This window comes from Berghia stephanieae, chromosome 3 (genome assembly GCF_034508935.2).
Source record: "Berghia stephanieae isolate SIO BIC M18660-M18661 chromosome 3, UCSD_Bste_1.3, whole genome shotgun sequence".
Lineage (NCBI taxonomy): Eukaryota > Metazoa > Mollusca > Gastropoda > Nudibranchia > Aeolidiidae > Berghia > Berghia stephanieae.
Window position 1 is genome coordinate 80746570 of NC_088362.1, and position 13495 is coordinate 80760064.

Below are 13495 nucleotides of genomic sequence, written 5' to 3' on the forward strand. Positions count from 1 at the left end.
TCCCTCAGTTTAATCACTACGATGATGAGGCACCACAGGTAAATTAAACAACAATATCATAAGACTCGAGTAATGAAAAGAAAAATGAAATGAAATATGACTGCAAACATCTTAGATGGTGACGTAGTTCTTTATTGAAGCAGTTACATAAAATTCCCTCTGCAAAAATTAAACGACTGGTGTAGTAGCTACTTGTTATCACAGATATTAGTGATCTTAAAGAAAGATTTATGATTTATTTTCGCGCAGACAAAAGCCATTCATTTTAGTCTATTTCAACTCAAAGTCTTTATGTCTGACTTTTGTGCATAGCGCAAGTTGAAAGGATATGCACACGCAATGCAAATAAAGATGGATGTGAAGAAATGTTGAGCTTCAATAAAAACCATAAAAGAAATGATTGTTTACGTTTCGGGTTTCCCCCTTTATCAAAACAAATGAGATATCTGTGACATATGATAAAGTTTAGGATATTATATATCTCTTATTGATTATAAATATTTGACCAAACTTTTATAAGTAAAATATTTGAAAGAGAAAACGGACCGAAGGAGGGTGGGAGAGAGAGAGAGAGAGAGAGAGAGAGAGAGAGAGAGAGAGAGAGAGAGAGAGAGAGAGAGAGAGAGAGAGAGAGAGAGAGAGAGAGAAGAAAGAAAGAAAGAAAAGTAACAAGAATCAAAACAAACAAAAATTTAAAAAAAAAACAGAAAAATAGAAACAAAAGAAGACAAAAAAAACAGCAGCCCATCGTTTTAACCATCTCAATGATCACATACGTTGTAAGATTCTTAAATTTTGCGTCATAATCATAATAACTCATATTGAGGCCTTTAAAAATAACATCAAGAAAGAAAAAGTATTATTCCAAGCTTTAGACAATTTAAGCATTCATCATGCGCTATTCCAGCTCCAGAATTAAGACTAATTCCCTAATCAGCCACGGAACTGTGGTTTTGGCCGCTGGCAAATAAAACGATGTTTATGGTCGCATGGATTGTCGTTCCATTGTCCTTCGAATCTATCAAATTCCATCTCCAGACAGTCGGAATGTGTGTCATCCTTGGGCTGTCCATGGTGCCAGTCTGAATAGACATAAGTAAGTAAATTATATAAGAGACGGTTTCTTTTGTTTTGTTTTTCTTTTGGTGTGTGTGTGTGTGTGTGTGTGTGTGTGTGTTTTAACCCGGAGTGATACAGTAGAAATAATCGTATTTAAAATTTCGTTCATTTTTTGCGCACCCCCCCCCCCCACACACACACACACACACATCCCCCTGCCTCCGTAGAATTTTCGCACCCCCTATCCTTTCTATTAAATTTTAGCCCACGGCGCCGGTGAAATAGATACTCTCATGCTGACGTTGCTGTTTTATTAGCAGTATATTTGATTGAAAGTAAACCATTTTATACATCACATCTCGCCAAAATGCACATCCTCCCGCCCCCCCCCCCCTCCATCCCACCTTTTTTAATGGATTGGTCAAATTGTGCCCGTCTCCCATCTTTCGCACCCCTTCTATTCCGACCCCCTCCCATCTATTGATGTCAAAGTACATTCCCCACCCCCTTCTATTACTACCCCCTACCATTTCTATTTGAAACACTTCTTGCATCAACACTCGACGCCCTTTCCTCACATTAACTTTATTTCCACATTTGACAAAATGTGATATTTTGTAAATTTACATATTTGTTTGTGTTTTTGTTTACTGTCTCCTGACGAAGGCCAAGGGCCGAAACGTTGTTTGTTTTGTGTTGTTCCCTTATATATGAGTCACATCTACTCACTTTATATTTTTTATCTCCAGTATGAGGTTTATTTATACACCTACATGCTTTACACACTAACTCCTTGACACACGCAGGGTGGCTCGGAGGTACGGTCTTTGATTCGACTCCAAAAAATACCGAGTTCGATTACCTGCTGCGCTGTTTGGCCTTGAGCAAATCACTTCGCCCTAGCTAAGTTTGGGCGCTGCACTGCGGCTGACGCCTGGGTTATTCCAGTCTTCCCTTGGAATAGACCATAAAGACAAATTTCACAAATGGCACATCTTATATTATAAGGGAATTTATTAGGACGCATGAAGTGTTCTGTAGGTGGAAGTCGGCAAGACAGCTTTTCATTACTTTCGGTGTTACAAATTATTTGAAATATGATTTATAGCCTCGAAATAGTATACTGTTAAAAATTTAACTTATTGTCAAAACTAAAAGACTTAGGCTCTGTAATTCATTCGTTGAGGTTAAGTAACACATTTTTTTTTTATTTCAAAGAACTTAAATGATATATTATATTAACCAGCTAAATTGAAGCTTACATTCAATTTCACATGGTTATTTATTTCTTCGAGCTTCGAGCAGCAACATTTACATTACCCAGCATTCTTTGTGTCGGTATAACATTTCAGTAAAAAAAATATTTGAAAATGGCTGGTAAAAAGAGAGATAACTCTGACACAATACCAGATTGGGACGGTGGGCCAAAAATAAGGTTTTATCGAACTAATATTGTCTACAAAAAACTTTTTTTGTCGTCCTTCAGAGCTATTAGGCCCATTGAGCCGGAGTTTATCTCTATTTCTATAACGTGAAACGGACAATAGCAATTGCTTGCTATCCTTTTGATGTGATTCTAGTCAACCGCAAAGCACTTTCCGCCGCCAGATTAAATAGACCCAGCTACCCATTCACTGCTGAGGGGACAGATGGTCAGAAATAAATCTCGACTTCAACCAGGATCGATCTTAGTCTCTTTGAGTGTGAAACGAGTGGTCTTCCAACTGAGTTATATCGTAGCCATCGTTAATTTATAGTCTGACACTGACCAAAAAATGACGTCAAAATGCCAGTCTTTGACCACAAAAGAAAACAAATCATGAATTGTATCAATAGTTCAACGAATGGAACCACTTGTTTCCATGAGCACTACTAACGACAACTCACTAGGCGGTGCAAAAAACAAATAATGACGTCAAATGCCAGTCTTTTTGGGTTTCAGTGTCAGGCTATAACTTAACGATGGCTACGGTTATATTGACTACAAACCTGTGAAGTTGAGGGGCAGTCCGCTTCTGGACCATGACCACAATCCTTCCGCCAAGAGGTCGTCTGCTCCTAGCCACACTATGTGTTGGCCGTTTCTTATGGCAAAGTCACGTACGAACTTTCCTTCTTCGGGACTGAATATCTCAGCAACAAAACCTCCCAGTGCTGCACATGTGCTCTGAAATGAAAGTTGTTTGCTTGTACAGTGCCAAAAAATAAGTACATGGGTATGCTATTTTGTTTTGGCTCAGCGGCACGGTCTTTGCTTCGTACCCGAAAAGTACCAAGTTCAATCACCCGCCGCTGCGACGTGTGACCTTGAGAAGTCACCTTGCTCTAGCTCAATTTGCGGAGCAGCACAGCGGTTGATCCTGGGTAAATCCAGTCTTCCGTTGGACTAGTCCGTAGAGACAAATTTCCCTTATGGGATGAATAAAGGAATTTAAAAATAAAAAATTATTTTATTATATTTTTTTTGGTGCTGTATCACAAATAAAAATAAATTGAGCTTTTATATAGCATAATATCCACTAAATGTGCGCATAGCGCTTTACAAGGGGTCCCTGGCCAACAGCAACATTTAACATTTAGGACGGGACAATGCCTGTTAGACGATGTTACAATTTTTTCGGACATAGACAAAGCTGTTAACAGCCAGGTACTCATTTTACACCTGAGTACGGTGAGAGAATGTGAGTAAAGATAGTAAAGAGTGAGTAAAATTGAGTTTCTTTGTAGCGTAAGACCCATCAACTGTGCTCAAATTGCTATATAACGGGCCCTAAACCAACATCAACCCTTATCATTATAGAGCGATAACAGACGCGTGCCGAATATTTCTCTACCGTCGAACTGTTTTTTTTTTTTTAATTTTTTTTTTATATAGTACTTTTCTTATGTTTTCATTGTTTTGTTGGGGTTTTTTTTGTTGTTGTTTTTGTTAGCTGAAGAAAGGGTTTGAGCCCGAAACGTTCCGTGTTTTTTGGCATTTTTTTCTTTTTCGAAACTGTTATATTCGTGTCTGTTTATTACCTTTTACAGTCCACAGCTTCTTGCAGCTTTGTATTACTTTGACTTGTGTTTAAATATACATACTATTTTACTCATTATCACTCATTGTTTATTTTCGTGTACCATAGTACGTTATCCATCACTTCAATCTGGTATTATTATGTCGAATTTAATCAGATGTCTGAAAGTGAATTTATGTTTGATATGATCATTTGGGGGGGGGGCGGGTGCGGGGGAGAAGGGTGGGGGGCTTCCCCGATTGCAAAGTTAGAAGAGCACTCGTTCTTGAGTGAAGTCGTAATTCGACCCACCCCCCCCCCCCCCTCAAACCCATGTCCACCCAGCAGTGATTGGGTAGCTGGATCTGTTAGATATATCAGAAAGTTCTTTGCGACATACTAGCCTCCTATCCAAAGGGTAGCAACAAATTGTTATTGCCTGGTTCACGTTATGACACCGGAATAAACTCCGGCTCCATGTGCCTAATATTGGCTCTGAAGGACTAAAATGATCAGAAATATGCATTTTAGTTCTTTTTTTTAATTTAAGAAATTATACTATAATTTATCCTAAACGAAACAAACTTAACTCCAGTTTCATTTTGCTGGCTGTCAGTTTAAATATCAGCTTCTTTTTGCGTTTTGTGTTATCCATTGTCCTTGTATGTGTAGCGCGATAGAGCACTTTGAGGATTCTGCGTTGAGCTTTATAAATGAATTATTACATGTCATTACATTGCACTATAGATCATCCTAAAAAACGAGAGCATTTATATAGAGAAATATCCACTAGACTTGATCAAAACGCTTTACAAGGTTCACTAGCCAACAGCAACACAATATGTAGGACGAGACATGAAGCCTGTGAGGCAATGTTGCCATTTTTTCTGACACAGACAACGCTGTTAACGCCCAGGTACCCATTTTACATTTGAGTACGGTGAGAGAATGTGAGTAAAGAACCTTTTCCAAGGACTCGCCTATGCACCGGGACTCGAACGGGACTCGAACCCTGGGCTGTCCAATCCTAAGGCGAGTTTCATATCAGTAGACCACATAATCACAGACCTGATACCGTTTTGTGATGATGAGTCACATATTTACCAACTTTCTTTCCTGTTTTGTTTTCTGGCACCGCCGTCACCTATCTTATTCCATTACCTGTGCATCGGTCCAAATCATCTTTTGGTCAACGTAGCCATAGCATTGTGTCTTAAACTCTTGGAATCCTTCGGGACAACCTGATACAAAAGGGGGTGGAATAAAATCGTAAGCGGAATTCAGTAAAACAACAGGGAAGAAAAGTCGTGATGTCAAACCCTCCACTCTTTTAGTTCCTAAAGCATTGGGAGTGTGTTTGTAACCAGTCCTTCGGAGTACTAATAATGAATATGTTACATAAAGGTGGCAGCAGCAACTTCTAATGGTAGCATACTACTATGATATGATGATCTATCCAGGCGGCAATTCATTGCTTGATCAACAACCCAAGTTGTTCCCACCAACTTCCTCAGAAGACTGTTGCGTTTCTTCATCCTCAAGGCAACACCCGTGCTTTGATTGGTCATATATCTACTGGTCAATGGGAACAATCGATATCATTTTTTCATATGCTCGAGTCATTGGTCATATTGCAAAATGTGCTCAAAACGATCTGCATAATAAAGAGTGTTCACAATTTTCGAAATAATCCAACATCACAAATGGTCTGTTTGATCAGCTTGACCCATGGGTATGTTTGCAACCTTCATGAACAAAACAGTGTGCTTACGTTTGTGTGGCTGGATGAGAAAACCCGGAAGATGCGCAAATTCCATAAATTGAGTTATGTGTGCAGTGGAATAGACCACATCTTTCTGATCATTTACCATTTAAAATTTTCTTTCTATGCCTATTAAAACCCAAGTTATGAATTGTTTAAATGAAAAAAAAATTGTTGCTATGGGAAACACTTTATCTTCTATTTTGGTTCATATCTCGAATCAAAGCTTGCCGCATCTTCCCAGGTTTTCTCACCCAGCCTCACATTTATCAAGAAATATGCAATCGTTGGACAGCAACAAATCATTTGACCAATGACTCGGTTGGACAAAAACCTGAATATAGATCGCTCCCATCGGTCAATTTTGTCCAACAAAATCTAATAGATCCCTTTCTACATATAATTGTTCACAAGTCTAAAAACATGAAATTGATACCGGTTCATTTCCATAAGAAGCGAGTGCTCTCTACCAAGTAACCTATTGGAATCCCTTCACATCACCATAATTTTATATTATCACTCTACTAACCACCTAACTAGTAATCGATTACCTTGAACACATACTAGTATTGATAGAAATACAAATACTCCAACATTTACTGACATTCTCATTTTCATCAATTTTTTAAACAAGAAAATTAATCCAAATTCTAATAAATCAAGGAGAATCCGAATTTGATTTCAATATTTACTACTTGGTTAGTGACGGTGTGTCACATGTGTAGACGGACAGAAGATTTGGTAGCAGGAAACGGGGGTTATGTAATTGTTTAGTATATCGTAGTCGAAGGTATAATATAAGATAAGAAATTGTCACAACTTCCCAGTTCCTGTTGAAATAAGAAAATTAACAGAGCTTCATTAACAAAGAGAGGCAAACAAAAGCTGGCGTTGATATCGTGGGTTGTTGATATATAAATAAACAGCCAACATTCTAGAATCTGTTTTTGTTTGTTTGATTGTGTTGTGTTTGTGTGTGTGTGTGTGTGTGTGTATGTGTGTGTGTGTTTGTCCTCTTTTTTATTGCTTTTTAAAAAGATTAGAGTTGTTCTTTTACACCTTCAGTGTTCTTAGTACAAACAGTTTGCCCTTTGTAGTCTTGTGGTATAAGAGTCACTTCCTAATGGGTAGTGTAAAACTGAGATATTAAAAAAGGCTTTTTAGACATTTTCTGTCATTGAACTCGGATCTACAATGAGAACCTGGCTGGTCTCAGCATTATCTCAATCGTAAGATAATTTACAAAGGAGTTATGCAGGTGTCATGTTTTGTCCTACGTATTAAATATTATTTTAATTGGTTGGAGACACTTGCGAAGCGTTATGAGCACATTTAGAAGCATAAAATCCAATGTTTTGTGGTTTTGTTTCTTTTGTTTTCTTGGCAGAGGCCCAAAATCAGAGAGTTAATTTACACATTAAATCCTATATGAATTTGAATTGTATCTATTTCTAAATAATATCGTATATTTTTTTTTGATGAATACACAAATCACAAGACAGATAACAACAATAATAAAATTATAAGGTCCGAGCTTGATCGCAAAGGTAGAAATTCACTATATACAAGGGAAGCCACCCAACTTAACTTCCATGGATAATTTATTTATTGAGTTAATTCCCTTATATCGAAAAAAAGGCGTTGAATTTGGACCACGAACAGTTTCGATTATGTCCCTTTGTTTGGTGACCCATTATAAAGATCAACTCACGGGTAGAGAAGAAAAGTAAAGCTGATATAATGGCTCTGGGTTTTGTTTTTCCTCAGATTGAAACACAACTGCACAAACTCTTCAAGTCCTTAACCCTCTCCTTACCACCTACAGCAAAATCGTCACATTTGTCACGACACAATAAACCTTTTTTCTTATTCAAATTTGTTTTATACATCACCATGATCTTTGTTTAATTAATAAGAACATAAAGTTGTTTTGAAGAAAGATTGTTTGAGTTTTTTTAAATCAATTTTCCTGCTGGGTAAGCCAGCCATTTTTTTTTTAAACTACTGAAAATCATCGGTCAGGAAAGGGTTAAGAGAAAATACGTCAATTTGACATTATGTTGGAATGAACTACATGAAGAAAATCTGGTTTTAAATTTATTGCTGTTTGTTTGTTTGTTGTTTTGTTCTTTGGTTTAGATTGTTTTTGTTTTGTTTTTGTTTTTTGTTTTATATATTTATTTCATTTTTTATTTTTTGTTTTTCTTTCGTTTGTATTCTTTTTTTTTTCTTCTTCCTTTTATTAAAGTTTTTAAATCAAAATTTGCCCTCCTCAGTGATGCAATTTATTTTAACTCGTAGTTTAAAAAAAAAAAGGATTAAAATCCAATTTCAGGAAACAAGTCTATTTCGAACACATAATCCAGCAAAATATTGAATTATGTTTTTGTTGATTAATGAATTTTGACATCAGAATACTGAATTGTTACGATGTTTTTTTAAAAATAAGCTTTTATATAGCGCAATATCCACTAAATGTTCTCAAGAGGTCCCTGGCAATGCGGTGACGCCTGGGTTATTCCAGTCTTCCCTTGACCATAGAGAGAAAAAAAATCCCTATGGGATGAATAAAGTGAATTTTATTTTCTTTTAAATTAAAAATTTTTAATATTACCGAATGGAATTAAGTTAAACTAAAGTTTGAAAGTTATCCATATTTCACTGGATCATTTTAAAGTTTCGTCATGCTCAATGAGCTCTCACAGTGAATGTGCTTATTCCCTTAGCTGACCATGCAAAATCAAAATCAATTCTTAAATATTATTTTTTAAACTTGAGCTTCTTCTTCTTTTTTTTTTTTAAGAGTCGATATAACGTAAAACTAACAATATAATAAGTAACTTTAAACATGTATGGTCTGATTAATACAAATTTAGTGAGAACTACTCATGAAAATGGCTGGGTAAAAACGAGCCGAGTGGCGTCAATTTCGTTCTATCTACATCCGGCTGGCGGATATTGTGAGTAAATTAACTCAACATCAATAGGCATCATAAATCAAATCGACCATAACAAACAAGTAACGAGCAATAACCGAGCGTTTTGTTTTAATGTCACAACCCCGCCAAAACATATCCGATTCTGCTCACCCCTGTCCAGCCATTCGCTGATTCAAAGACACCTGAAGCGCTCACGTTTGCTCACTCAGTCCAAATTCCCATGACCTCTATAGTCTGTTTATCTCTTCACTCACGTGCGTTTTGGTTAAAGAAACAAAAGCTCATAATAAAAGCATCCCCCCCCCCATCACCCCTTTTTGTTTTTCCTAGAAAAGGATAATAAACAAAACCATGACACTGTCAGATCGTAAATCAGCCACCTGAGAGTAAAACCCTCTATGCTAATGGTAAAATATTGTTTTCGTATATGATAGGCAATTAGATAGTTCTAACGCTTCGTAGCTATTTGATCTTTAAATTTCAAACCACTATAATAACAATGATGATGATGATGATGATGATGATGATGATGATGATGATGATGATGATGATGATGATGATGATGACATTGATAATGATGATTAAAATTTAAAAACAAAAATGAATATAATATTTTTTTAATTTGCAAGTGTATTGCGTGACGTGAGTAAAATCTTTTACCTAAATACCCAAGTTATAATATGATCATCGAAGATCTGAAAGTGTGCATGAAACAGTGCCAGACAAGGCAGAAAGAAAATTACAAGTTAGAAAAAAACATCTTAAATTTTTTTTTAAAAAGCCTACCTCGACTGAGAAACCTCAGACCTCCTAAATGATTTTTTTTTAATTTTTTTTTTTTTGGGTGGGGTCTTTTTTTTTCTTCTTTCTGCTTTGGACGGCACTGTTACATAGACACTTTTTCAGGTGATTATTCTTCACCAGTGCCTGCTCCCTAATTTGTCACATAATATACGATCGTTGTCATCCATTTAGTCACTGACAACCCCCAAAACCTCTTGCCTGCAATACAAGATGAAACACAGCCCGTCGCTCGATCATATCCACCACAACATTATGCCCCTAACGGGGAAGTAGAAGAGAAAAACAAGGAACGAAAAGAAAAAAAAAATAATAATAAAATGGGGGAAGCAAGACAGGCAACTATGAACAATAGTGAAATTATGGGGCTTTTGAATATGATATAGGGGTAGGGGGTGTTTGGAGGGGGTTGGTGGTGGGGAGGGGGTGGGAGGGTCTCTCTTTATAATGGTCTGTTCTCTACCGGGGTTTCCCGCGAAGTGAGTACTCAACAACAATGACAGTGCTCACCCTTTGAATGACACGAGGACACCTGAAGCGCTCACCTTGGAAGTCCCACACATTTAACAACAGGTCTCCGTTCTGCTTGGTGAGTTGGTTCTGTATTGACTGACTGACCATCAAGGTCAACCTGTCCTCTCTCTCTCTCTTTCTCTCTCTCTCTCTCTCTCTCTCTCTCTCTCTCTCTCTCTCTCTCTCTCTCTCTCTCTCTTTCTCATTCTTTCTTTCTTTCTCCCTGCATCTCACTTCCTTATCTCTCCATCTAGCTGTCTCTGTCTTCTTATACATTATAATTTTCTTTTTATATATAAATATATATATATATATATATATATATATATATATATATATATTATATATATATATATATATCGCTCTTCTCTCTCTCTCTCTCTCTCTCTCTCTCTCTCTCTCTTTTTTTTTTTTTTTTTCTTTCTTTCTTTCTCTTTCTTCCCATTCTTCTTTCTCTCGCTGTATGTATATGTATGTGTGTATGTATGTATGTATGTATGTATGTATGTATGTATGTATGTATGTATGTATGTATGTATGTATGTATGTGTATGTATGTATGTATGTGTGTATGTATGTAGTGTGTATGTATGTATGTATGTATGTATGTATGTATGTATGTATGTATGTATGTATGTATGTATGTGTGTATGAATGTATGGATGTATGTATGTATGTATGTGTGTATGTATATATGTATGTGTGTGTGCGTTGTGTGTTTCTCTCTCTCTCTCTCTCTCTATCTATCTATCTTTCTCTCTCTTTCTCTCTCTCTCTCTCTCTCTCTCTCTATATATATATATATATATATATATATATTATAATATATATATCCATCTATATATCTATCTATCTATCTCTCTATCTATCTCTCTCTCCCCCCCCCCCTCTCTCTCTCTCTCTCTCTCCATTGGTGCATGCGCGTGAATACTACTGTCTTTGGAAAAGAGTATGCGTGAGGATGTTCTTGTTTATAAGCACACTTAAGCATACAACGGGGGGGGGGGGGGGGGGGGGGGGGAGAGAGAGAGAGAGAGAGAGAGAGAGAGAGGGAGAGGGAGAGGAGGGATAGAGAGGAAGAGTGAGGGGGAGGGCTGAGCTTGGTAAAGATAAAAGAAATAAGTCGACAGATGGATTGATGAATAGATAGATTGAGTGATTAATAGATACAATAGAGAAATAGATTGATAGATAGATAAATAGATAGATAGATAGAAAGATAGATAGATAGATTGATAGATAGATAGATAGATAGATAGATAGATAGATAGATAGATAGATAGATAGATAGATAGATAGATAGATAGATAGATGGATAGATATATAGATAGATATATAGATAGATAGATAGATAGATAGATAGATAGATAGATAGATAGATAGATAGATGGAATGGATGGATAGGATAGATAGATAGATAGATAGATAGATAGATAGATAGATGGAATGGATGGATAGCAGGTTCGTGTAATGAATTTGTTTCCAACATTCCTTTTTCTTAGGCACTTAATATAAAACATGTAGGTACGCAGCTGTAGGCTTACTTATCACACATAATTTAGCTTCAATCTCTCCTCTTTGTGTGCGTGATTTAAGTTTTAAAATAGTTTCTTCCCTCTAAAATTATGTCAATATTCATAATACACCTGAGATTTAATCTGCAAATAAACTTTTTTTCACCCCATGACCTCAATCCTCTGAGCGGCGAAATTCTTTCACTCAAATGACCTTGTTTTATCACCATAACATAACACTAACCCTTGAGTTGGATTTATCTTTTAACGGTTGGGTTAAAAAGTCACCTGTATCTCGTACTCGAGAGTAAAATAACCTCTTTTGAGAGAGAAAATATAACTTTTACAAGGGAATTCCGCTATGTCTTTTGCACCCGCTATCCGCATGGCGTGCAATCAAATCAGCAAAATGCAGCGAACCATGACCTCACTCGTATTGACTGGTGAGTAGTGAATGGGGACGGCAGGTGGTTGGATGGAAAGTGACACTTGTTGGTGAGGACTGCTGTGGGGATGTCAAGGAATTTCATTGTCAGGGTGAGCAGAGACAAGGGGAAAATGCGCGCGGGCGCGCATGTTTTTCGTGACCGCTGGGCTACACCTTTTGTTCATTTTATTATTATTCCTGCGAGTGCGGGTGTCTTTTATGTGTGCGCATGAAAGTGTGTGTATGTGTGTGAATGTATTGTGTGTGTATGTGTGTGTGTGTTAGCGAGTTGGAAAACTGTGTGTATGAGTACAATGAGAGTGAATGAGTATGAGTGTTAGTTGTCAATGAAAATAAATGAAAAGAGGTGGGGGGTTGGGGGGAGGGGGCGGGGGAGGAGTCGTAGCGCGAGAGAGCAGCTGAGAAGACTGGTGACAATACGAAGGATCAAGCTGGCGGGAAAATTTGCAAAACTCAGCTGAATTTTATAAAGAACGTGAAAATCGCAATTTTGTGGCGACTGAAATGTCAGTATGATGTGACATTAAATGGAGTTTAAACTTAGCAGTCAATAAGATTGAACAGGTTGGACCTGTGTTTTGTTTTTTGTTTTTTATAATAAGGAGTCAAATTCAGCGTTGCATGTTCTATCTATGTCATGAAAACAAACAAACAAAAAAAAGATGTGTTGCCAGTAGTCTAAAAACGGTTTTATGTTGAGCTGTACACGATGCTTAACATTGAAGAGATTAAATAAAAGCAGCCATTTATGAGTGCTTTACTTTAACTCATTCAACCCTAAGACCGACTCTCTCTGTATTTGGCTGTGGTTATTTCTAGCCCATTATTATTTGCATTTCTCTTAGACAAATATATATATAATATTGACATGGTAGTGATAGTTGAATCTAACAATTTACGTAGATACAATTTTAGTTTGGAATGAGGATCTGAGTATATTTCTTTCTCAATTTTGAAAAGTACAAAAATCTGAAGCGAGAGGGGACAGCCCGGAGGTAGGGGGCTAGGGTTGAATGAATTAAACCTCCAAAATTCTCCAATTTCTTAGTTATTTTTATTGTGACTGACTTGCAACTCAAACTTTCTTCACGCAGTTCCCTCTGACATTAAACAAGATAGACACAATGGGATACAAATGATATTTTGAAGATCTAAGTAGACAATGACAATATCCGTTGTCTGGTTTGAATAGATGGAACGAAATGAACGTCATTCAACTCTCTGCTATTGTTTTTAGACAGCCATTTTAACGATTAGTTCTCACTAAATTATTATATTATCCGGTTGAAATAGATAGAATGCGCTTGGCCAAGGAGTTCACAACATTGCCATCCGGAAGTATAACGGACCAACACACAAACTCTGTGTAACCATGAACTTTTATAGTCTGGTTAATACAGTTTAGTGAGAACAACTCACAAACGCGGATGGCAAAAACAATAACAAAGGCCTGAGTGACG

At 36.9% G+C, this 13495-nt stretch overlaps 1 protein-coding gene across 1 annotated transcript; it reads right to left on the reverse strand.

Moving 5' to 3' along the window:
- Positions 1-256: 256 nt before the first annotated feature.
- LOC144969664 (perlucin-like protein) lies at positions 257-6505 on the reverse strand. Its single transcript, XM_078908809.1, has 4 exons — positions 6372-6505; positions 5220-5299; positions 3049-3226; positions 257-1082 (listed from the first exon to the last, which is right to left on the reverse strand). The coding sequence occupies exons 1-4, from the start codon at positions 6436-6438 to the stop codon at positions 934-936; spliced, it is 474 nt and encodes a 157-aa protein (XP_078764935.1). The 5' UTR covers positions 6439-6505; the 3' UTR covers positions 257-933.
- Positions 6506-13495: the final 6990 nt, after the last annotated feature.